Source organism: Melopsittacus undulatus, chromosome 6 (assembly GCF_012275295.1).
Source record: "Melopsittacus undulatus isolate bMelUnd1 chromosome 6, bMelUnd1.mat.Z, whole genome shotgun sequence".
NCBI classification, from domain to species: domain Eukaryota; kingdom Metazoa; phylum Chordata; class Aves; order Psittaciformes; family Psittaculidae; genus Melopsittacus; species Melopsittacus undulatus.
This window is the reverse complement of record NC_047532.1, coordinates 15616203-15642433: the sequence shown is the minus strand read 5'-3', so window position 1 is coordinate 15642433 and position 26231 is coordinate 15616203. Positions and strand designations below refer to the sequence as shown.

Here is a 26231-nt window from a genome sequence, read left to right as displayed (position 1 = left end):
GATCATTACAGTTTCCAGGAGCTCTTTGAGCACAGCAAGTCTGAGTGTTTGCTTTTCTCATATGCTGGGTAACAAATGTTTAAAAGCGGTTGTCTACTGGTGCTTTCTTTAAGCCAAACACCTTTCCTTGAGGGGCCTGTGGCTTGAGCCACACAGAGCTGGCAGGGAAGAAGTGCAATGGATGAGCAGCAAGCGATGCAAGTACCAGATGGAACAAGAAGCTCTGCATCCTTAGTTTCTAGATCTCTTCTTAAGAGAGAGTCAAACACAGGAAGTGAGGATGGGAGGAGACACATGCTTTGAGGAATGTGAAACCAACTGAAACATTTTCCATTGCATTTTGCTAATGCAATTTTGCTCTTCTTAATATTTTCCAGGAGTCCACAGAGCAGCAGGCTCACAAGCATGGGAGATTAAGAATTGTAGTATTTTCATTTGTGTTGACAGGCTTTTGGCATAGCCTTTGGTAGGCCGATTTCCCCATTCTGTTTTGCACAGTGGATTGACTTGGACAATAGCTCAACACAAAAACTCAATGTGACCTCCCTGAAACATGGGGCCAGACATTGGTTTTGTAGCTACTCACACCTGCGGCAGGGACTGGTGTGACTCTGCACTTGGAAAGATGCAGACATCTGTACTCATTCAGGCTCTAGGCAGAGGTGAACTGCCCTGGTACAGAATGACTGAAGAGGGTTTGCTTGGTTTGGATTCCCTCTTCTTCTTCCTCTTCCCCCTCTCCAATATTTTGGCTCAGCAGAGAAGTAGAGGCTCAGAAAGGGCAAAACCCATATTTTGTTAAGTTTCTAATAAAGAACATACATGATCAAGTCCAACCACTCCTGATAAACCCACTCTGATAGAAAAATCAATCACACAAACCAGGAAAGCAAGTGTTTCAGTTGCCTTTCAGATGCAGATGAAAGAATACGAAGATGCTAAACGCAACCTGAAGCTTTATATTAAATTGTATTTCATCAAGGAAAGAAAACAGCGATGCCAGCCATCAATTTGAGTAATGCTGTTTTAGCCATAACACAGAGCTTTGATGTACTTTAATACACCTTTTATGAATAAATAAATAGACTACAAAGATTATTATGTTTTGTTACACACTGATTATTTCTTAGGGAAGCCTTTGACGTTCCTAGTAGCATCTTTACAAGTTTTTTTACTCTTATCAAAATGGACAAGTAAGTCACAGGCTGAGTGATAATACCTACCACTAGAAAGGTCCAAAGCAAACCTAAGGCATGCATGCTTCCATTGAAAAATGAAACAATGAGTTTACGTGATACTAATGAGATGTTTCTCCTTCCACTAACCAGTAAAACACCATACTGACCCAACAGACATCAGCACAGGCTTTTCACTTGCTTACTTTGCTCTTTCCAGTAGTTTTATTGCTTCTTCTCTTCTGTCCTGGTCTAGATACAGTATTGCCAGCTCCAGCAAGGCATTTGGGATTAGATAATGGTCATATTTTATCTTCTTCTCACTGCATTGGAAAAGAAACAGCCTCAAGATTTGGAAATGATAAATTGCTTCCCTCATTTAACAACTCCAAACACATAGAGATTAGCTAAGATCAGAAAGAGCAATCAATCTCTATTACAACACTTGCCATGTTTTCTATCCAGAGCTACCTTGCAGGTGATTAAATGTGTATTTTGCATAACCATCCTACACAGTACGTTATTGCTCAGGATCACAAAATATTGCCTTCATTATCAGGGAAGTATAAGAAAGGATGACAATGTGCATGTGAACTGACAAAAAGAGATGCTATTGATGTATAGAGGTTTCAAGTATAATCATGCTGCCACTTGTCTCTGCGGACTTCATTTGGCTTTTTGGATACAGCTTCTTCATGACTACTAAGGGGAAGGGGGTAAAAAAGGGAAGTGTTATCTCAAATATTTAATGCACCTATAGTCTCCCAATAGAGGGGAAAATATCTCAGTAAAGAGAGCAGATCTGCAATCCTTCTTCCATACTTGGCTAAAAATGCTGGCAGTTAAAATTGTGATTCCTTGATGTCCAAACAACTAAATATGAAAGATATTGCAGTCCTTTCTTTTCTAGTTCTCTCACAGTTGCATCTCCTCTTATTTGCAATGAATAGTTACTGAGAAACTTCAAGAGCCCTCCCATATGCAAGGTAGGAGAACTTACTTTAAATAGATGTAATTAAAATGGTCTTCTGCTTCCGAGATCTTGCCCAAATGCTTGAAGCACAAGCCCTTTAACAGTTTTATCACACACTGGTCATCTGCCAATAATTCTGTAGCTGCAACATGAAGTAAATGGTACATTTTAGAACACTCTAGAGCAGCAAAGACTTTCCTACCTCTATAGAAGCTTTTACATAGGTAGGTGTGAACACAATCCATTTATTGGAACACAGGACAGAAAGAGCTAACTGGTCATTTAGTTCATTTTATGCAGACACAAGCGTGAATCAAGCTTTTCATACATAGAGCGAACTTTGTCTACAAATTCTTGGGATGCTTTTTCCCTCCCTAATCCCACTCTTTTTCCACAGTCTTATTGTTCTGACACCGAAAAACTAATCTGAGGTGCCCATTTTGTAAATATTGAGGTCCAATTGATAATCTCTTAACCTTATGCCTCTATTGCCCTTCAGTATCTATGGCTCTTCTCTTTCCTTGACTTCTAGTCATGTGGCTTATTCATATGGAAGTGTTTTATCAATTCTCTGCCTTTTTATGGCTAAACAGAAATATCCACCTCTTTTTGAGTTTATACTTTTAGTTTATACATTCTTACCAGCCTTACCAGTGCCTAGTTCAAAGTCCTTACTATCGACGCCTTTTCTCCCTCAGAAAATTCTTGCATAATACTTTTCAAAGAACACATCTGGCTTTTCTGTAGCTGTTCCATACAGGCAGCTGTAAAGTTCACAAGCAAAATCTCCAGCTTGCTTGCTCATGTCCAAGTCATGAAACACAAACTGAAAAGAATTTCTGCAAAACGTGTGATACTGCATTTCGTGCAAGCGAACGTCATCCTGTTTTCACTGCTTTAAAATTTACCTGGTTCTTTACTACTGCAGCTGATTAAGTGCTGACAGACACTGCATGAAGCAGCTGTTTTCCTTTAGACTAAGCAGTTGGAGGCCTTGGTCATACAATTGGAGTCACTTCTATTGCCAAGTCCCACAGAGGTCTCTACATACATATGTCACCAAAACAAGTCCAAAGGAAGACGCCCAAAGACTATGCAGCAAACTAACTGAGAAGGAACAAGGAAGAGGGCAAAAGCTGGCATACATTATGTGCACAGTGAGAGATCCTGTGCCACAGAAGAGTTATTTCATACGAATAAAATAAAAGCAGATCCGTTGTCTCTTCTGGATATCTGTCTCAAGAACATATTCACATGCATGTGTTTATTTTACTTACAACATAAACTGGTCCGGATTGTTTAAGCAAACATTTAGGGACCTATCCTAGATGCAAATCTGATATGTATAATTGTATTTCTAGAGATTAATTCCATGAACAGGCTTCCTTTACATCTTATATGATATAACACTGCTAGGAGCACACCCTCAGATTCAGAATACTTGAAAACACTTGAAAATGCAATAGTTTATCCCCAGACCCTGTCAAGAAAGCTCAAGGAAACACCAAGTCACAATTTGGAACAGGTAATACTTTAAACTGTTGGCATGTTGAAAACCAATCCCACTTTGATTACACAGAGTTTTATAAACATGAATCAGCTTCTACAAATCCCTGCAAAAAGCCAGCCTTATCCACAATTTACCAACTATGGAAAAAAGGGAACAGAGAAATCATTCACTTACTCAAAATACTGTAAAAAAAGTGGGTGACAAAGAAGGTGAAAGGGTCAAAAAGCCTTCTTCTAAGATGTCACCTCCACTGAAAATACTTTTCTTCAATTAATTAACAGGGAGATAACTTTAGCTGGTCTTTCAAACAACTCTTTAAAATGCTGTGTAACGCAATGGGCACAGGAAGACAAAGGTCCTAGGAAAGGACTGCAATGCAGTGATTTAGCCCATACTCCTTTGTCAACAGGGGCTTGATCCTTTTGCAGGAACATAGTATAGAATAAGATCAAATATTTAGTAAGGGAAAACTTTGTGAGGAAAGCTATGCTGACTGCTTGCTTTCCCACAGGAGCTGGGAAAGACTGGCAAGAAATAAGCATCAATTCAACTTTCTCATGGAAGCCTAATTAAGAGACTGACAGAAGATGTGGTAGCAGAGCCTGTTCCAGTTCAACACCATCTTACACTCATTCACAGCGCAAAGGCAGCTCAACCCTGACGTGCCAGGTTTCTATAGCATACTGTTGATACACAAATACCACTCAGCCCAAGGTCACATCATAAATCAACAGCACTTTTAAAACAGAAGACCAACTGATCTCCTATTTATCCTTAATAACTGTATAATAATAATACAGTATCTAAGGATAACAAAGCTTCATGACTGTAATCACATCAACGCATACGCTGTTTTGATCTAGCAAAATAAACAGTCCTTTTACACATGTCAAATTATCCCTAATGCACATCTGTGGATGGAAAAATCACTTGCTACTACTGTTATTGCTGCATTAAAAAGGAAAATTATTACTATCAGCATAAACAGTTTATGGTTTCATTACCTATGTTCCTCTTATGATCAAATTAACTACTAATGAGTGTGTCTCTATTTACAGATAAAATCTTTAGCTATTGCACTCTGAAATACCTGCTTAAAACCTACCACTGATTACCTGAACTTCTTGCCAATGCTTCTTCTGCTTCAATTAAAGTCCCTAACATGCCTTCTGTTAAGTTGGGACATTTTCCAATTACAGCATAGCCATTCCAGATATACATCATTTCCTAGGGACAGGGAGAAATGACAGCATCATTAGTTACAGTACCAGATAAATGCAGTTATCAAATACTTCAGTTTATCCCTGTATGAAGAAAACGTTACAGATTCCTTAAATAAAGGGTTAGTTTGTCAAAACATATTTTCATTGCAATTGAAAACTTGTTATATTGGATTTCAGAACAAATTAGCCTTGGAAGACAACTCCAGAACAATTTCCTACACACAATGCAAGTAGGATTGCTTGAGCAGACTACAAACACAATGTCACTTATAAATGAAGACAAGTACCAACAAGGCAGACTTAAAACATACATGGCACACAGCTAACTGTCCCCTGATAAAGGTCTCCTCTTGGTTTTCAGTTCCATCCTAATCAGAGCAGTAATAACTAACTACAATGTACTGCTTCCATAGAAAATATCTGAAACCTCAGGGTAACAAAGCAAAACAGAACAAAAAGAAAACCAAACCCCCTAACCTTTAAGCCGAGCTCCAAAGAAACCAACAGAATTGTAGAGCTGAACTGTAAATCCCTTAAATTCCTCAGATTTGTTTGATGTTCCCACAAAAAGTAACTCCTTTCTTATTCATCTGTTCTTAGAGGAAATGGTTTTAAAACCTTAGGTTTTAACAAATAGGTTTAATTCCTATTTGTTACTGGGGTTCTCTCTTAGGTTACATCACCAGACCAAATGTGCTCATTGCCACTAGCAATCACAGAGGTAAAGACGGAAACAGACTGGTCCTCAGGACAAGTTATTTATTCTATTTCTTTATACAACCTCATCTGTATTTGAAGATTTAAAGCCTTCCAATAAAATTTCTGCACAGAATAATTGAGTTCTGGAACTACAGTACCAACAGCTGACAGACTAGAATAGAACGAAACAGCATGTTAACCCCAGCCACTGGTGCTTTCACCATCTGGTCTCTATCAATCGGGAAACCTGTGCTGAACCTACTTTATCTAGTGCAGACTTGTTAACATGGTTTTGAAATGGAAGTATTCAAACTACATTTACTGTAGGCTAAATCTCTGCGCTAAGACTTGCTTGAGGACTTGCTCCTCTCAGCGAGTTCTTTCACAGTGAAAAACCCCAGAGATGAGATTCTGCATCCAATGCCACATCTTCAGAGCGCTTTTAACTGTTCAGCTGCGGCATCTGCTGCCTCAGGAATGCAACTGCAGCAGAAGCAAAGGACGCAGGGCCCAGCTGCTCCAAAGAGAGCTTAGTACAGGCACCTGTTCTGCTAAAATCCCATTGGAATAGCCCAGCCAAACCCCTGGTTGTGTACGCTTTTGACTCTGCAATCTCTGATACCTGAAAGGCAAATCAAGGTAACCTAATTATTTCTCTCCTTGCAGTCTCAAGACTGGGTGAGAAGTGGCCCCTAGTGAATACCCACGCTATGCAGTAACAACTCTATTTCTTCAAGCAGCACCTTGTCACTTTCCCAGCTGGTGGGCTGAGAAATGACTACTCACTGATATCTCCAAGAGACTATTCTTGTTCAGGCATTTTCTTTAGGAGTATTTACTAATCACCCATCTGTTTCTCAAACACAAGAGCTCAAAGCACTGTGATGTTAACACCACTGCACTTGGCAAACCTCCTTTTGTGTTCTTTTACGTGTTCTTTGCAGGCAGATTTTTTAAGTCATTATAAGTGAAGCAATGAGTGCCTTAATGCAGCTGTTCACATCTGGTCACAGGTATGTGGTCAGCGTTATAGACAAAAAATAGGGAAAGAAGAAAGGCAGAAAACCACTGCATACTGTTGAAGTGGCTAAAGGATCTGGTTGCTTCATCCTGGCACCCGTGGGTTGCTCTGGAAAGCACCAAACTGCAAACATTCAGGGGCACATTAAATAGATGCTTATATGCAGTGCCCAATTCGTGCATTGTTTCCTTGATTTCCCCCTCCTCCCCCTGTAACTTGTACCTTAAAGTCTTCTTTTAGCAGCCTCAGTAACTGACACGTGACAGAAGAGACCCAGGGCAAAGTTCCTCAAAAGAGAATCAAAAGAAAGCTGCTAGGAGCATGCTAGTCTATGGCTGGAATAATGAGTTACACATACAACACATTTACGTGTCACAAACAACTGGCTTAGCTCCCTGTGGCTGGTGCATGCCCCAGTTTTACAGCATTCCTCGCATTCATTTGGCTTTGCTTTGGGAACATTCCAGTCTCCTGCAGAGATTTTACCTTAGAAACATGGAAAGATACTATTCTAATTATCTTGGGTTTATTTCCATAAATTAAAAAGATGTTAATAAGGCTCGGTGGGGGATATAGTTCTAACTTACCAAAGGTGGAACAGGCAGAGGAATGGGGTTTGGAGAAAGATATCGTCGAGCTTTCCGAATTGCAAACTTTTCTGTAGGCAGAGATTTCCCTGCAATTTTCAGTTTCAAACTGGGAACAATCCTAAAAGTTTAAAGGAAAATGTAAGGAATTTTTCCTGAGAACTCTTTGGGGGAAAAAAATATTCAAGCTTAAACAAAAAAAAATCAAATGAAAAGACATTTAAAAAGCTCCTGCAGACTGAAGTACTGCTACCTCTGGGGAAGCTGAGCAATACATATGTACAAAAGCTGTCATTATGCAGGGCACGAATATCTCTAGGCTTCCTCTTTAATCAAGCAGGAGGAAGAGGGACTCTTCCTCACCCAAATAATAAATTAGATGGTCTTCCTAACTAATAAAGGGCCCACAGACTAAGGAAGAGACAAGCTAGCTTCTGTCAGTGTTCTTCTCATACTCCCAAACATCACACCTATTCACTTTGTAATGGTTCCAGAATCCAATGAAATCTGCTTGTAATGAAGATCTATGGAAAACCTGAAAGAAATATCATTACCAGCACAAAAAAAGGTAATATTGATATTTTATAGAAAAATTGCAAACCCCAAAATAATCAATTTTCTTTGCCCCAGCAAGATTTAGGCAATTTTGATCTTAAATTACAATCAGATTAACTCACTGTGTTAATAATGCTTATGTTCACTTGCGCATTTAACTACTTCACATTCTTTTCAGACTCAAAACCACAAGAATCAAGTTCTACTGCTGTCTCCATTAAGAAGGCGCACATCTTGTAGAATAGTCCATTGAAAGCTTTCATATCTTACATGTAATTTTGATTAAAGGAAACAACTGAGAAAGAATGTGAATATTACTTGCAACAGCAGCAGCCACTGTATGGCTGACAGACCTAATTTCTATCACTGAAGCATTTCCAGGCAAGGAGAAAGCTCAGAGTCCACTTCAGTCTAAGGGAATGTTTAATGTTGCAATTTCTTAACAATCCAGTGCTATTTGGCAGATGTTCCAGACTACACAATGAACAATCTTGCCTCTCTTGCTCCAACGATGTGACATGAAGGGATGGGAAACTTTCGTAACTGGGATTTAGCAAATGTTACCTAAATAATTCAACTTCGCTGTCTCCAAAAGGGCTGCAGTCATCTGGTCCAAACATACTGAGATAAGCAGCTTTCATGTAAATGTAAGTAGCCTGCAAATGCCATCAAGAATATACAGAAAAATGAATTTACAGCATCACCATTATTGATATAAAGCATAAAACAGCAAGAAAGAGGAAGAAGTTGCTGCCTCTGCTCTCAGATGGGATCTCACCAAATTTTAAGCAGGAGATAAGTATTTTAGGAAGTGGAGTACGGGGTTGTTGGTTTTTATTACGGACATCTCTATTTACTTTGTATCAACTTACAGTTTATGTCCACATTCCAAGAACAAATATCATGCTTGTGAAAAGGTAAGAGGGGCCCATGAAAGCCACTAATACTCAAGGATCACCTCCTCCAAGTTCAGGAATGATGTATCCCAACAAAGAAGTTAGGCAAAAACGTGAGGAGGCCTTTGTGGGTGAACAAGGAGCTCCTCAACAAACTCCAGCACAAAAACGAAGCCTGAAGAGGGTGGAAGCAAGGACATGTAGCTTGGGATGAATACAGAGAAACTGTCCAAGCAGCCAGGGATCAGGTTAAGAAAGCTAAAGCCCTGACAGAATTAAGTCTGGCCAGGGATGTCAAAGGCAACATTCATAGAATGATTCTATGAAGGGCTTCATGATTTCATTACTTATGAAAAGTACTGACTTCATAGGGATTCCTGAACAATCATACATTCAGCAACAAAGGAAACACTGAAGGAAAACAAAGCAGCAGATACTATTACAACAGTAGAGAATAACAGCTGGTGAGTTCTTGATTACTGTTTAAGGAGTATACAATAACCACAAAATTCAGGAGTTTTCTGGAATATTCTAAGGTGTGATTATTTATTTACACTGGAATCTAGCAGTGCATATACAAGACCATCTTTCATTTAGCTTATGTACTTACTAGTTTGCTACTATCACATTGCACTATAGATTACGTATGAATAGAAAGCATCTTCTCTAAAGCCCTTGCAATGCAATCTAAAACTTTACACCCAGTTTAAAAGGACACATGCTAATATTAATCCCACAGGATGTTAATGCTTTTAAGCCAGGTGGTGCACCTCTGGCTGTGGATGTTCCATGGGAGCTATTCAGAATAATGCACCCAGCTGAATGTGCTTTTGGAGTCCTCAGGGGCACAGGGAGTTCATACTGCAGTTTTCACCCAAGTGGGAGTACTGAGAGAGTTGAACTCGCCTGTCTACTTGGACCTTACACTGGCTTTGGTTCCACTTGACCAACACATATGATGTATAGTAGAAAACCAGAGATACCCTCCCTACTACGCACATAGTCTGATCACATTAAGAAGAAACAAACAGCCAATGAACCACATACACCCCCAGCCAGACTTAATCCCTTCTGACAGGTCTCCCTGAGGCTCAGGGGAAGACAAAAGGAGGATGGAAGGTTCAGGAGGGAAGAGCTTCTCTCTTTCAGACACACAAGGCAAGGCACCTCTTCTAATTACATTTATTATCCTGGAGGCACCACCATGGCTAGTCTCGCTCATCACCAAAAGAGCTTATTTCCATAATGCAGTGAAAGAAATGGCAACTTGTGCCACTAATTGCAATGTGTTGATGACACAGTCAGTACCCAGCAGAACACCTTTAACAAGCTGTTCTTCATCTACAAGACACACCCAAAAGATTTCTGTCTGCCCACAATCTGGTCAGATTTGAATGGTTGCAGTTCACATTGTTCAGCAAAGCCACAGCAGATCAGGTTTTGTTTTACAATCTTTACCTTCAAGGCTATAAAAGTTTCAAAGCTAAAAAAAACTTAATCTGATTGAAACTTAATAGATACCACAGGGCCTTCCATTCTGTTTTGCTTAACTTACCTTTGACCAAGTGTTTTCTTTGCTCAGAAGGTCTGCATAGAAGAAAGCCATCTTCCACTGGCGCTTGTAGGTGAAGCACCACATGAGCTCCCAGTAACACATGTGATGAAACTGCTTCCAGTATTGCTGAGCCTCACAACATTCTTCATACTTGTTAACTGCCTGAACACAGAGATTTCCAAACACTGCTTTAATCATGTGTAAATACACATACACCAATGCTGTAATAGACATTGGGGCACCATGATCTGCCAGCACGGCTCTTGCAACTTCCAAATTAGTAAAAGTCCAGTATTCCCCAAAATCACACCTTTTGGGTTCACACAAGAGATTCATGCACCTACAGCCATCCTGGTGTTAGCAAGTCTATCCCTGGCACAAAATTCCCCTTTCCTGGAAGCTGTATTAAGTTTTAAGCACAGGCAAAATGAATGTTTGTGTCTAGGGAAATTAGAAAACTAAAGGCAGAGGACAGATTCTCAGCTGACATTTATTGCTGCAGCTCCAAAGATTTCAAGGGAGCTACCACACTGCATACCAGCTGATACTCTCAGAACCTTCTGGACATGCCTTCTTCATCTCTTTAATTCTTTCAAGACTTGTATGACTCTCTAAATCAGACTGAAGGCAAAGGATTACCACTGGATGTTATTAATGGCACAACCCAATTCAGAATAGGAAAGACAGTGAGAAAATTGTGCCATTAATACTGGTGCACTAGATTACCACTTGAAACTGAGAAGGGTAGCAAAACCAGCTGGTCAAACAAGGCAGTCAAAATAGCTGTAATTCATAGTCTATAAAATACCCATAGGCAAAAGCCACAGGAAGCATTAGCCAAAAAGGAAGCACAGTTCCTGGATGAGTTTTTCTAAAGCTTTTGAAACTTACTTTCCCAAGAGCAAAAGGATTACTTACCGCATCGATATTACCCTTTAGTGTTTCTATCCTGCCTGCAAAAAACAGGAATATGGCTCCCTGTAATAAATAATAATAAAAACACAAGTATTCTACAACAGTTTTCAATCTGACCACACAGTCTAGATCTTTGTTGTTTGGCAAAAAAACATTGAACAGTCACACCAAATTAAATAATGATTCATTTTACCTTTGGATAGCGTGCCAAGTAAGGCTTAAGTAGTCTTTCTGCCTCCTCTACGTTTCCTTTTCCTGTCCCTAGAATGCATAAAAATGCAAGTGATAAAAAATAGTAAGGAAAACAACAACAAAACAAGAATGCAAGGTACTGATTAGCCATCCTCATCTGGCCAACACGTGAGTCCTTTCTCAATAGGTAAGGCATCAATACAGGTTGGTGTTGACTAAAGCCAACAAGCAGAAAGACCTGAACAACATTGTGTTTAATGACTTGAAAACTCATTTATGAGTAGACAAACACATTTTGTAGAATGCTTTAGCAGGAGATAACAGGGAGATACACCTCAGTGGGAAGCTATCACCTCCCAAAAAATTTAGGGACAACATAAACATGAAGAAAGCATTTGGGAAGTTATCACTTACAACCATTATTTTAATCTCCCCAATAAAGCACCTGAGTACTGATGACAGATTTAATGTTATCAACTTCTTTTGCTATCCCCATTGTCTCCCTTCTTATGTGTCAAACAAGCCTCCATCTTGAAGATTAAGACACTCTCTTCAATTCACTATTGTGAATTATAATATATACTGTGAGTTATAATATATATTGTGAATATATAATAATCACTATTGTAAAATTACCCACAAATTAATTATATTTAATCTGGTCATGAACAATTCACCACCAAAGAGGTGATGGAATCACTTTTTTCCCCTGTGTCCCACAAGAACTAATCAAATCCAAGAGTTATTATAAACAATCTTACCTAACACAAAGGTCATGAAAGTATGATAGCAAAGCAACAGCATGGTACACAGCACCGACCTAAAGCTGTATGATGATGCTCCTTCTTGAAGCTGCAGCAGACCATGCTCCTGTGAAAACAGAGGTGAGTAGGACAAAGTATTGGACAAGAACCAAAGTTGTGTTTTGATAGCTTAACTTTTGCAATGTCAACCAGGAATTGCTCACTCACCAAAATCCCCAAATGCACTGACATACATTGCTTACACAGTGATCAAAGGCAAAAATACACATATCTAACAGTACTCTACAAAGTTAGCCTGAAAAACAGATGACAGAGCAGCAACTTGGGATATACTACATGATCAATGTAAGAGAATGTGAGACAACTTACCACCACCATCCAAGTGCTGCTAAACAGCATTCCAGAAACAAAAAAACAGAGTTTTGAAATGCAAGGCCAGTAAAACAATACCACCATTGTGCAGCCTATCCATGTTTGTTGTTATTCACTGCAGAAGCAAGTTATAGATATCAAGAAAATAAATAAAATCTGCAACTAGCAGGACAAAAGATGACAGAGCAAAAGGAAGTTTTTAAGTATGCCAAGAACAAAAGGAGCTTTGCAATGATTCTGGCCCACTACGAGTGGAAAAATAGAATGAAAAGAATATTCTGTTCCCTTTGGAAAAAAACTAAAGCAATCAAGTATACAGTGTATTTATATTCAGTGAGAGCATGATGGATAACCAGCTTAAAGCTCCTGAGTCCACAGCATTCAGCAGCTCATTCTAGAACTGGTTCCATTATATCAACAGAAAGAATATATATAAGGAAGAAGTTCTTTACGGTAAGGGTGGTGAGGCACTGGAATGGGTTGCCCAGGGAGGTTGTGAATGCTCCATCCCTGGCAGTGTTCAAGGCCAGGTTGAACAGAGCCTTGGATGACATGGTTTAGTGCGAAGTGTCCCTGCCCATGGCAGGGGGGGGGTGGAACTGGACGATCTTAAGGTCCTTTCCAACCCTAACTATTCTATAATGATTCTATAATAAAATATGCAAATGTATTAAACATGAGATCTGCCTACTAGTAAATACGCACAGTGAGACATCCCCTGTGTGCTGGGGAAAAATCTGTTTCAAATTTACACTCTGACTGCAGTGGAAAGTTACTGGAACACGATGTATGTGTCTATAAGGACATCCTTTCAAACCAGCTACACTATAAATAGGGACCCTGAGGGATGCCTATTGGAGCCACTGCGGGAGGTATCAGAGCAGCACTCAGAGCATCATCTCAATACAGATTTTCATCTTCTGTTTGTCCTTGACAACAGAAGAGTGTTACATTACCTCGCATTTATTCTAATTTTCATGATACATGCACTTCTTCACTTAACTAGTGTGGTTCAGTGCTTTCACACACACACAGTTGCTTGGTAGGGTTTTCCGTAAATCTCAGTTTATTACACTAATTACGGGGAAAGGTAATTAACAAACATATTTGCAGGTCCATTAGTGTATAACATTTAGTCAAGGCAAGATAATGATAATACTGACCTGCATGTCACTTCAGAAGAAACTAAAAGCTAGCATAATCACCACTGAAAATCAGAGACTTGAAATCAAGCACTCAGCAAAATAAAGCCAACTGCAATTGCTGCAAAGAGCAAAAATGTGATTGATAGAGATAAGTAATAAAATACGATGTATTCAGCTTCTTTAAACTGCCCAGATGAAACTCACAAAGATGTGGATTTTAAAACCCAGCACTAGAACACTGCAAGGTAGAAGACAAAACATTCTCTGGAATGAATTTTGGCAAAAAAAAAAAATTCCAAAGTAGATTTCCAAAGTACATTTTTCTGAAGTGAAAAATCTCCAGGCTGGATATTCCACTGAGCCTTTACTGACGTCAGTACTAGCCCTTACAGTGTTTACCATCATTATCTTCCATATAATACAAAAACACACATAAAAAGGATGCTGATCACATCTGTGAATAGCACTAAGAATATTACAAAACCAATTTTTATTACTCATATGGAGTTGTTCTCATGTATTTTAGTCTCAAAAATGTATTTTAATACAGGCAAACACAAAGTTATCACCAGTATGAACAAGGAACGTGACCCACACCCTCCTTGAGTGGAATTTAATCCTGGAAAGCAGTAACTGTGAAGTAACTGATTAAGAACATTGCCCATTCATCAGAAGAAGGATGCAAACCTGGCACACTTGATCCTAATTTCTTAAGCTGAGTAGTTGCACAGGTATGGGAAACACACTGAGCAAGTTAGTTCCCTCTGTGGTATGTCCATAATCCTGTTTTGTCCAGTACAGGTATTAAAGAATGCTTACTTTTCACTTTGCCACTTGAATAACTAAAACTTTCTATATTAAAGTAACAATATAATCAGCCTGTAAAAAAGAAATCTAGAAGGTGTTGCTATTAATACATCTGTGTGTAGAAAAGGCTGCAACAAAGCTGCTTTTCCTCAAAAAACCCCTTGCAAACTGGTTCTGTTATGATGAGATCCCCAGAAAAGTGAGACAATGGTGCTGTTGGTTAAGATGTTTTAGATACCATGCTCAGCCAGCCAGCCTCCCTATGCTCCCTCTGTAGCTGTGGACTCAGAGGTACTCCTCCAAGGCACAATTCAGCATAGAAGCCTAAGGTTAGGCATGAATCACCTTTTCGAGCACCTACTCTTTCTCCATAGGAAGCCTAAGGAGACCTAAGGAGATTAGCCAGCAAACCTAATCAGCTAAGAGAGGTGTCATGAGTTGGCCAATACCTCCATGTAATACTTGCTGGGGATCAAATGAGTATCTCAGAAACAAATCACAGGTAGCTACTACTTGAGCCTAAGGAGGAATTCTGTATGCAGAGTACACTCCCTGGTGCCAGTCACTAAGTTAGTATATTATATTTAATTGTTAGAACACACCTTCTGACCATAAATAACCCATAAATATCTCCCACACCTATGCCACAGGTGATATGAGCAATCCCAGAACACCAGGAAGGAGCTTCCAAACTATTACAGGGCATATTGCTGCAATATAAAACAGATGTCAAGGCAGTAAGTTCTCATAATTTCGACAAAATATTTAAATGACATTAACACATTTAGGTTTTGTTTTCACAGAAAATGTAAGTTACTCTGAAAGGAATTAAGGTATAATGCAAAGCAGGGAGCAATGAAACTTTCTAAGAGATTAATGTGATCCAGTACACTGTCACCTTCCTTTGCAAGTTGCTCATCACATCCCACAATTTCTTAACTCCCAAGATTGTCACCACTTCATGTTACATTGGTATATTGCTGATTTGATCCTTGTCCCAAGACATCCAGTGCTGACATTCAGGACTCCCCATATGAGCAGTGGGGATTCCCCACAGTGAATGCAGGATGAACAAGGACAATGCTCAAAATCATTATCAGACAACTCTTGCTACTGATTCATACTTATTTCAGCTGTCACTGACTAAAATCTATCTACTTTTCTAAAGTGAATGCTCTTTAATGATATTTTGAGATCATTCCCTTTTAATTATGGATCCTGACAAGGAAAGCAAAGCAAGGTCATGTCCCATGACCTGATCATTTTACTGCAGGGTTAGCAAGGAAGATGGATACTACTAATTAAGCTGGTAGACAACACATTTGAATGTATCATTTTAGATTTAGTCTTCATTTAAAATGTGGAGAAGAGACCAAAACACACTTCAAAAAGATGCTTGGTGGGGAACTGGAACTCATGTATTACAAACTGACGTATCAAAAACACTCCTCAGCTCAGCTGCTTTGGGAAAAGTGTTCTCCCACAGCAAACAGTACATTTTGAAAGACAGTGGTTCTATCCGAAAACTTTCCTGCCCTGCCCTGAAATCATGCTGTCATCGACCCCCTGACAAATTGCTTATGTCAAACTTTACGGTTTAGCAGCACAGTATTTGTAACTGCCTATACATAAGAATGAGAGTAAATATTTAGCTTGAGCCCTGGCAGAGAAGTCAGTAAGAACAGTTCAGTTCTTACATGGGACACAGTGCAAGGACTCTTCTGATCTCACATCAGAAGTTAGCTATCATTAAACACAAGAAGTCCAGTTGGAACACGTGCCCAACTTACTGCCCAGTGAGTGAGGAATGCCAGGATCCCCAGCACAGTGTACCTGATGGTGTGCAACACAAACCTCTGCCCACAAAACACTTACAAAATTGGGCAAAACTGCATTGAACCTAAATGCCCAAACACAGGTCCTATGCTATTAAATTAAATAAGCCCATATTTTGACTAATGATACAGGGGAAAGGAGCTTAAACAGAGAGACAGGCACAACTGGCACCTGTTGGACTGGAAGGGAACAATCATGGCCTCAGGCTACTTTTATACTTTCTTGATCTTATCCCTACCTACTATTTTGAGACTCCAGACTGCTGTTAAGTTGATCATGTTGTCCACAGTACCTACAAATGGCTTTGGCAGTAATGAAGCTTTGGGCATGTCCTCATTTACTATCAGACACATGTCTGAGAGACAAGCAGAGTCCCTAGGGGTAAATCTGCTGACTCCAAGGCAGACTGGTATTGTGGAAGATATCACAATGCAATTTGAAATCCAGTTCTGATAAACACATGACCCATACCAAAAGCAAGCTGCCTTCCAGTGCTCTGCACCTCTCTCAGATCAACTGTAAACAGCTCAAGGCACTAACCATGGCTCTTTTGTCTCTTTCACAATCTGATGCTCACCATGAACATATAATGGAAAAGATTTAAAGATCAAATAAAGACATATTCTAAACTCCTTTCTTCTGGGTGGGGTGCAGCACATGATATGCAAACTTTCCCTCTCCTCCTCTGTCACTGTTTCTTTCACCTTCCAGACTCCTGCCTGTGCTGCAAGGGACAGCTTCTTGCAAGCTTCGGAAAATCACCACTGGAAATGATTGAAAACGCAATTGCAATTCTGCTTTTGGCTTTAGACATCTGACTCACCAACGGTAAATGCAAAAAGACCTTTTTTAGGATGTTAAAGTAAATGCCCATCAATGATCTTTGATCAACATGTTTAAAATACTCCTTTTTTATGGTGTGCAGACAGCAGGGTTTTGTTTAAGATTTATGATAACGTAGGTCATGCTTCAGTGAGTTATTAAAAAGACTGGAATAGGAGCTGACTCATCAACACAAACATCAGCCCACTCATACCCATGCAAGAAATCCTGGGGCCAAAAGAAAACATCACAAATTCAATTAGAGGGACAATTTTCATCTGCAGTAATAAGATGAGTGTTCAGCAAAGTATTCTTAGAACCCTGCTGGTACATGAACTGCTTTTACATTTCTAGGAGAGTATTTTGCTTTAGTTGGCTTGTTGTCATAACTGACATATAGAACTACTTGACTTTTGCCTCTAATGAGCTAATATGAGGAAGAAGAGAGAAGTTCCTGTCTCAGTTTCTAATTTAAGAGTGAGAGAAATGTACCAATACTTAGTTCGTATTTACCTTGTTCCCAGAAAACCCAACAAACTCCAGCAATCTCAGTATCCGTGCAGGAAACATGGACAATGTCTATGGAAAGAAATGCAACAGTTATGCAGTAATGCACTTTCTGCCTCTCAGCTACCAGCTGTCTCCTACAACTTTTCCAAACACTGAAATTACTAAAAAACATCTTTATGTCTGACAATTTTCTGGCTAAATGTGCACACCTGCATATTTTACGTGCAACTTAAACAAAAGTACCTGTTCAATATAGGGAACCTGTGTCTCCAAGATCACTTGCACAGAAGTATGTTTACACAGCACTTAGTAACTCCAGTACTTCTTGGATGTTTCAGAAATACTGCCCTGCTAACAGCCAAGTCCCTGGTTGCTTCCCAAGTGCCAGTTAAACAGTACATGGAAGTCAATAAGCACAGGCAACTGCTGCTTCTGAGCAAGGCTTCTCCTGGCCCCCATCTGAGTTTGTTCCTTCTCATGAGACTATAATACCTTCCCCTCCAAGCACTTCCCCATCATTAGTCACTTGGCTAATGATCACCTTTACTGGAAGCTGAGTTCAGGCACTCAGCTATATCCTCAAAGAACATGTCCTTAAGCCCATATCAGGTGAGATAATTTCTCAGTTGATAATCTCCCCATAAGGATGCACAAGTGGGTCTGCACACACAAACAAAGCAGTGCTGCCCCTGCTGTAAGTAGCAGTCTATTTCTAAAGTGTACTACTGTCTGACATTCTGAGACCAGAGATGAGGGTCCTGTGTCAGAACACACACCCAATATAACCATACAATCAGTAACACTGATGTTCATGGAACTTCTTAGGTGTTAAGAATAATTTTCAGGAGGCTGCAGGACTTCAAGAGAACTCTTGGTACGTACCAGATTAAATGCTCCAACTCCAAGTTTTACACCTCCCTCAAAATGAAGATGGTTCTCTCCTTTGACATAATGTGGAGACTGTATGAGACTGTCCAGCTCCCTGCAAACACAGGATTCGGTTACATTGTCAATAAATAAAATGAAGGGTGACAATTCCAAAAGAAAGTAACCCAATCACCTTATAGTGAACACAGTAGTTCAAAAATGGTCAGTCTATCATCTCACCCAGGTGAACAAACATTTTGTTGGCTCTATCCACAAATCATTTCTGTCACATTATCACCAATTCAAAAATATGCAGTTCTGGAGATTAATTTCTGTCCAACAGATGTAGTCAATTTGCAACCACATTTCTACCTGAAAATGTGTCAAGAATGGCTGCTGGGAGCAACATAAACCTCTACTAATACAAAAAGAGACGATGGGCCAATGCAGGAGAGTTAAATTAGCAAATTTGATTCGAGTTTCAGTAATCCCTGAAGGTATTCCCTTCTTCCTCATGTTCATTGCAAAGAACATTTAATTATATATAGGAAAATGTAACTGTAAAATATTTTTAAATGGGCAGGTATATTGGAAATTACTTTTTGCTTCTTTTTCTACCTTTTCTAGATCTCAACTTTGTAATATCCCTTTACTTCCCTGTGTAATCCAGCTGGACTTGAACCTGTTTTGTCTCCAAGTTTTCTTCAACTATGTTTTTCACACTATTATTTTAGTTCATTTTGTTAATTACTAAGAGAAGAAAAAAAAAACCCTTTAAATGGCAGCCACATATTTGCGTACAGGCTGTTATGTTTTCATCTACTGCCTGTTGCCAGCAGATAAAGCACTATTCGTTGTAATTGCAGTCTTTATAATGGACCTGCATTTAGAGTTGCCTTCAACCCACACAAATATAGACACTGTCATCTCTCTCCCTTTCAGTATACTTCTGGAGAACCTGGACCGGATGCTCTTTTGTATCTACTAGACACTTGGACTCAGCCACGAAAAGTCACATTTCAAGTCCTACAGTGCAACAAAATATGATGCACATTTAGCCTTTATTTCTTCAAATTATTCACATAAATCTATATTACTGTGAAAGTTTTCTTACACTCTGTATTCACTGACAATAAGCAAATGTTTTAATCTGAATCACCATTTTATCCCATTCCATCTTTTACCCTGAAAAGGATTTGTAAATTGATAAAAATTGTGTTTTTGCAAACTTTATTCCTCCTATCTTTTCATGGTTGCAGATTATCAAACAGCAACTGCTGACAGCGGGGAAAGGAAAGATGGCTTCTTATATGAAAGCTATGTTGTAAACAATACTGATCAATCCAAGCAAATAAAGTCTCATTTCCATATTCCAGTGTTTTCTCTGTAACCTGTTGCACACACTCTTGCCAATGCTGCAAACAATTCTTTTTTCCCCACATCAAAGGTACAGTCCAATGACTGTAACTGCCAACCGCACGTACAAACTTCTCCTTTGTTAACATACATGTTTTAGTACAAAGCAAGCTGCTATTAGCATTCTTTTGAAGAAGACCACCTAAGAACTACTAAATTTACAACACTTTGTTTTTAAATATACTAGAGCTGGTCTTAATTTACTGAGGCACAACTGAGTGTGCTTCCCAGTTTAACGTAATTTTTAGGATTTACTACTGCACTTCAAAACCTTCTGCACATGTTGAAAGTAGCTCTCTCCAACTTCCTGGATGAAAAGAAATCTGCTTAAGTACGTGTTTTTGGCTTGTAGACACTGAGTAATAGGCATGTTGTGAGTTCAGATAAGCAGCCCTGCTTATCATTTTCAATAGCATGCACCTTCAGAGTAGAACAACTGTCATACTTAACCAGATTAAAAGTCCAGCTAAGCAAATAATTCACCCAATGGCATATGTTTGGAAAAACATCATCTAGGAATTGACTGTTCAGGGACTTCATGACCCAGAGAAACTACATCTGTTTTCCTATGGTAACTAGCCCCCATCAACCTATTTCCTGTAAATTTGTTTAATCTTTGTTTGAAGCCCTTTATATTTCAATTTATTGTCTCTTCATTTTGTTTTAGTTTCATGCATTTATTACGGAATTACCTGTGCTTCAGCTACTGCTTTTGAATGTTCCAAAAAGCTGTAGCTAGAACTATAAAGAAATGCCATTTCATATGCCCAATGACTGCGAGACCTCGAAATTGCACTGTACTGACACACGCCACTACATCATTTAGAACAGTCATTTTTTGACATGATTTCAAGTATGCAGTACTTGAAGCAGGCAAAGCTTGGGAGTTAACAGGGTTAGGGTCCACTATCTTTACAAAACAAATCAACCATAATATCAATGTCCTTTGTTATGGGAGGAATTTGGGCTGAGAAACTCTATGGACATGGGGCCCATAATAAAGGCTGCCATAAATACTACAGTAATTATTTGTGAATTGGACAATTTGCTCAGCAACACTGTGTAGTGAAAGAGTACACTTCATCACACCATCACTCAACTTACCTGTATGTTTGGTAACTGTTTCGGACTTTGATGCCTCCTTTAATGAAACTAACCATATTCTCATCCTGTTAGAATGGAAACACATTAGCAACATGAATTTGTAAGCATTATAAAGGGCTTTTGTTTTCTTCATATGAGCACATGCCTTAAACATAACCATCATGACACACACCATGCCAGCCTCTGAGAAACAGTACAGGGATCTAGGATTTCCTTTCTATATTAAAATATTATTTATTCTGTTCAGACATATGCAATTCATTTTGGTGCCTTCTGTGATTAGTTTAGCCCCGTGTAACCTTTGGACCATCTGAGTTTGGATCAATGGATGCAGGAACTAAGCTAATGAACAGTACCTAAGGTACCACAAATTTGTGGCTTTCAAGAAATAGCTGTCTCTCATTTGTCCTTCAGCACAGTTAAGATCTGAACATTTCCTGGCTCAACACCAGATACAAATAACAGCCTGTCCTCTGAAGTCTAAAGAATATGGTTCTACATCCTGAAAAGGAAGCAGGGTAAGCAGAGTTATGCTGGATATGCTCTTTCTGGGCTGAATATTCAGATAGGAGATCCATACTGGCATAGTAATATGTTACATTACAAACTATAACAAACTGAGAACTTGCAGCAAAGTGTGTCTGGGGGACTATTAGTTTACAGCTATACTTCAAAGAGAGAACTCTTTAGCCTTGTAACTTTTGGTGGCAGCTTCTTGTCTCACTCATCAAATATAATCTGTCATTCTGGTTTGTTTTGATATCTACTATTACTTTGGGATAGGAAGACTACATGTGCTTTCACAGATGGGTTTTGTGATGGTATTTTAAGAGGCTGCATGAAGCATTGTGAAGAAAATAGCATAGATTATATGAAAATTTGGTAGTTTTGCTGTTATTGTTAAGGAAACAGGCCCCAATTGTGCTCACTGACATATAAACAAAGAGACAGAACCTGCCCCAAAGTGCTTTCCATCTGCCTGTAAGGAAGATAACTCGATCCAACCAAAGTCACAGCTCAGCTTCTTCCAGACTTTGCTTTTTATGAACTGTCATAGGAAGCCTGATGGACTGAAGGGCAGGGGCTTACTCCTGCAGCCTGCAACAAGATCTGTGTCCTTTAAAGTCATCTTTAAGCAACGTTATTGTGATTGTTGAGGACAGAAACTATGCACCATAAATGAACATATAATTCCTGAGGATACATCCCCAGACACGTGAATCCCAATCACAAGCAAAAATCAGTTTTCAATTAGCAACTGGGGGGTGGTGGTATGGTGTGGTGTGTACTGCATACCTAACCATAATTAAAGATTCAGCTATATTTTCCTTTGAATGGAGAATTGAAAGAGGAAACAGGATGGCTTTCAAATGTTTAAATTCCGAATACTCATTATACCACCAACAGAGATAATTGACGTGAGAATAGTCCAGCCCTTGAAAAATCCCGAGACTAATTTTTCTGGGTTTTCAACTGGATTTGGTTATTTTTGTGAAGCATCAAACTTAACGCACTTCAACAGCTGTTGGAACCAAGTGCCTTTGTTTAATTTTTAAAACCCGTTCATGAAACATTAAACACAGAAGAGGAAGTGAACAGACAGACACTCTTTGTGCAGAAGAGGACAAGAAATTATTTTCTTACTTTCAAATCTCTCATGTATCTATAAACATTTTCAAAAGCAGATACCTGCGAAAATAGAGCTTAAAACCAAGAGACGCTGCATTAAAACACTCCTTTCTTACAGACACAGTGGAGAAGTTCTGAAAAACCTTGTTTCCATAGCTGTCCCAAACTGTCCCCAGTGCTAAAGGCTACTCAAACCAAAGGAATATGGAAATAGGAAGCTACACTGTGGCCATTTCAAAGTCCTGCATCTTACCATGAAGTCACCATCATCAGCACCCTAAAAATCCTCAGGAGAAGCTACTCTGAGTACTGGTTTTGCTGTGAAGCAACAGGTTCTAGAGGAGAGGCATGACAGATTGCTGAAAAAGGTTACAGGGTTCATAAGCAACCTCAGTCAGAGCCCATCTGGCAGTTCTCAAACACTATAAAATCACCACCTGGATTTCATTCTCTATCAGCATCTTTAAGCCAAGAAGCAGAAGCCCTTTGTGAATGTGACTTTTATTGTCCCTTCTGCAGAGATAAAGAGATCCCACTGCCATATAGCAAGTACAGTCACAGCAAGAAGAAAAATCAGTTACTTCAACTATGATTAACAATTTCAGTTGCAAATTTGAACCCAAGTAAGTACTGCTAATGTTGAACCAGCAAATAAACCAAGCTTCATTTGTTCAGATAGATAAAATTCAAAGAAGAGGTAGAGCTCCCCTTCTTTCAAAGACCAGCAGCACTGTTTAACAAAAGCATTCTACTATCTCATCACCAGATAAATTCCAGATTTAATCCTGCTAAAAGAGTCTTACACCATTAGGTCAAACTATGGTCTTCTACCATTTCCCTCCTTTTAAGAAACATGCATGGTGGTTTTTCCCCCCAAAAAGCCATGCAAGAATCCATACCTGGAGGAAAGTGAGAGCTGCTCTCTGGAGTAAGCATTCAGCATAGCAAATTTCTGCATGGATTTCCTCTAGTGTCACATGGAGGAAGAAAGAAAACAAATCAATCACATAAAAAGCCATGAAAAACCACTTAGCCCATTAATGCAAGAAGAATATCACAAAGCTCAAACTGAGAAAAAACCTTTCCAAATTTGCTGCAGTGTTTCAGTCCTAGATTACTGGAACAGTAGTTTCCAAACAGAAACAACACACAATTGCAGAACCTTTGCAGGAATTCCTCTGGTGTTTTCCAGGAATTCCTGGATCTAGAACCTTTCTAGGCATTTCACTGGTTCTTTCTAGGTTTCTCTTTACCCAGCAATTTTTGGAAATGCCAAGGTAGCAATCAACAAAATCAGTTAATGATTTTGGATATGGTGACACAGCAACTGCCAAATAGCCATTTGTCAGTGATATCACAATCTGAAAACCACATTGGGTGAACAATACTACACAATTCAAATTAAAGAAAAAGAGAAAGGGGGGTGGGGGGGAAGGAGTAAGAAGTAAAAGGAGTAACATGTTAGAGATAATGTTACCTTCTGTGAAGTGTTCAAGGCTTTGTCTATGCACAAGGTTGTTGATAGAATCAGCTACTGTAGATTTCTTCCTAAATCTGCAGAATAGTCGATTTGGTCATTGTGAACACAAAGCATCAACAACAGAGTACTGTACCTTTCAGCTGGCCACCCACAGAGTCACTAACATACCTCTAGTGCTCACCAACCCTCTGCCATCTTACCGTATACACAAACTTCATCACATTCCACACAGAGCATTGCCAGCATGGTCCCGGGATCTGTCTTTCACCCTTCATGTGTGGAAATGTGTCTTGATGAAAGAAGGGGACAAGGGGGCTTTTGGATTTCTTTTGTACGTGTGCATGTGTGTAGAGAAGTGGGAGCATAGCTGACTCACACACAGCTAGCTACAGTACTACTATCACCAAATGTGAAGACTTTGCAGTGTCTGTAAAAGGTAACTAACTTCCAAACACTGGAGAATCAGGGCTCTTGATAGAACAAAAAACTAATTGACAAGAAATATTGCAGGAAACTGAAGTTTTCAGGACCAGAATGCTGAAAACCCAAAGTTATGTGGTGTGACCTCATAACTGACCCTCCTTTCAACAGGCAGCTGGACTAGAAGAACTCCTGATGTCCCTTTCAACTTCAGTTTTCCTATGATTTCTATGGATTATATGTCCATTTTCACATCTATCTCTTTCAAAACTTTCCCATGAAGGGCGCATTTATTGACTGAATTGCTCCACACTTACTTTTGGCAAGTAGCTTGAGCTTCCTTCATTGTGTTGCCTGCATTCAGTATGTCCTGAGGATCAAATGTCATCATTGCTTGCATTTCCAATATGGTGGCATAAGTCAGTGCATGATACATACTCTCTTTAGTTCTGAAAGAAAACACAAGATGCAAAGCACAGCTGATTTGATTATATTATTACTTAAAAAAAAAAAGAAATATAAATCCAATTCCAGAAATGTACCAGCCTCATGGGAACAAGGTTTAAATAAACTAGAAATCAAACACAAATAATCAAGGAGATCAAGATTTGTTCATGCCTACAGCTCCAGCTTCAATAACTGTGCTAAAATGTTCCAATTCTGAGCAGAAAATAGGAATTTAATATACAAAAGCACAGGAAATAACCACATGGCTAAGCCATTCAGGGATGACAGAATTATGTGGGGTTTGGTTTTTTAATGGAGTATCTAATCAATACGAGAACATGTGACAGAAATCCAGATATTCTTCTTCTAATTTGGGATGTTTACCCAGGACAGACTAAAGGAGACAAGTAACACAATACTATAACCATGGCCATAATAGAATCTTTTTCAAACAGCTCTTCCCACCAGAAGCATTCCAATCCATGTCAGACATTACAGCTTTTTTCTCTGCTCCCCTTCCGCCAACCTTCCACCCCAATCTATTCAACTGAAATACTATCCTGTGGGATTTCACATGGTGCCTCTTCTGCAGAAAGCCAAAAACTCTGGCACTAATGCAAGAAAAACAATTAACTCCTACAAGCAGGAAGATGCTGTCTTCCTTCCTCTGGCAGGAAGAAGGGTTTATATATTGCATACATTTACAGCATTCAGACAGGAACTATGTTTAGTATAATCCTCTGCCAATAAATCAAAATACCTTCAGGTGTAGAGGTCCAATAAAGACAACTTGGGAAATATGTTGAAGGGCAAGTTCAGATGAATTCCTGCCTCAGAAACTCTCTGTAGACTTTGCTAATCCACCCCTGACAGATAGCCTGACTTAGACAAATACTGCTGAAGAGCAGCAATTGCCAGTTCAATTACTTTAGAATGGACCAGGTAGATCCCCAGTTATATAGCAGGAAACATTCAAAAATACTTGCAGTCACACAAGGATATCCTTTCAACAGCATCTCGCCCCTCAGCACACCTATTCTCAACAGGTATATTTCTGGTGTTTGTTTCTAATACTGAGCCACTTCATTACCTTTTTGTTTCAAGAAGAAAAATCCAGTGGAGTCAGAACAGCTCTGTCCTGGCTTTCTAGATCATGATTGTTTCAGCAGAATGATAATGTAAGGCAGAAAAAAAATGAACATACTATAAAATGCCAGCCTGATGAAGTGCTCCTGTTCATTTGATTACTCATCAGCCTCAGAGGGTGCAGAGAAACACACTTCATCTCGTACTTATTAAAATAAAACCCTT

General features: G+C 39.3%; 1 protein-coding gene across 2 annotated transcripts in view; it reads right to left on the bottom strand.

The window, feature by feature from the left end:
* TTC39A (tetratricopeptide repeat domain 39A) overlaps positions 1 to 26231 on the bottom strand; it is a 47250-nt gene that overhangs the window by 3529 nt on the left and 17490 nt on the right. For both annotated transcript variants that reach the window (XM_034063932.1, XM_031050771.2), the window contains 15 exons: positions 24791 to 24922; positions 24051 to 24127; positions 23473 to 23540; positions 20945 to 21009; positions 18440 to 18539; positions 17561 to 17626; positions 12063 to 12171; positions 11303 to 11370; positions 11113 to 11172; positions 10195 to 10356; positions 8308 to 8399; positions 7189 to 7309; positions 4774 to 4885; positions 2176 to 2290; positions 1382 to 1498 (listed from right to left, as the gene is read on the bottom strand). In XM_034063932.1, the coding sequence (XP_033919823.1) occupies positions 1382 to 1498; positions 2176 to 2290; positions 4774 to 4885; positions 7189 to 7309; positions 8308 to 8399; positions 10195 to 10356; positions 11113 to 11172; positions 11303 to 11370; positions 12063 to 12171; positions 17561 to 17626; positions 18440 to 18539; positions 20945 to 21009; positions 23473 to 23540; positions 24051 to 24127; positions 24791 to 24922 (1464 nt within the window). The remainder of the gene's footprint in view (positions 1 to 1381; positions 1499 to 2175; positions 2291 to 4773; positions 4886 to 7188; positions 7310 to 8307; positions 8400 to 10194; positions 10357 to 11112; positions 11173 to 11302; positions 11371 to 12062; positions 12172 to 17560; positions 17627 to 18439; positions 18540 to 20944; positions 21010 to 23472; positions 23541 to 24050; positions 24128 to 24790; positions 24923 to 26231) is intronic.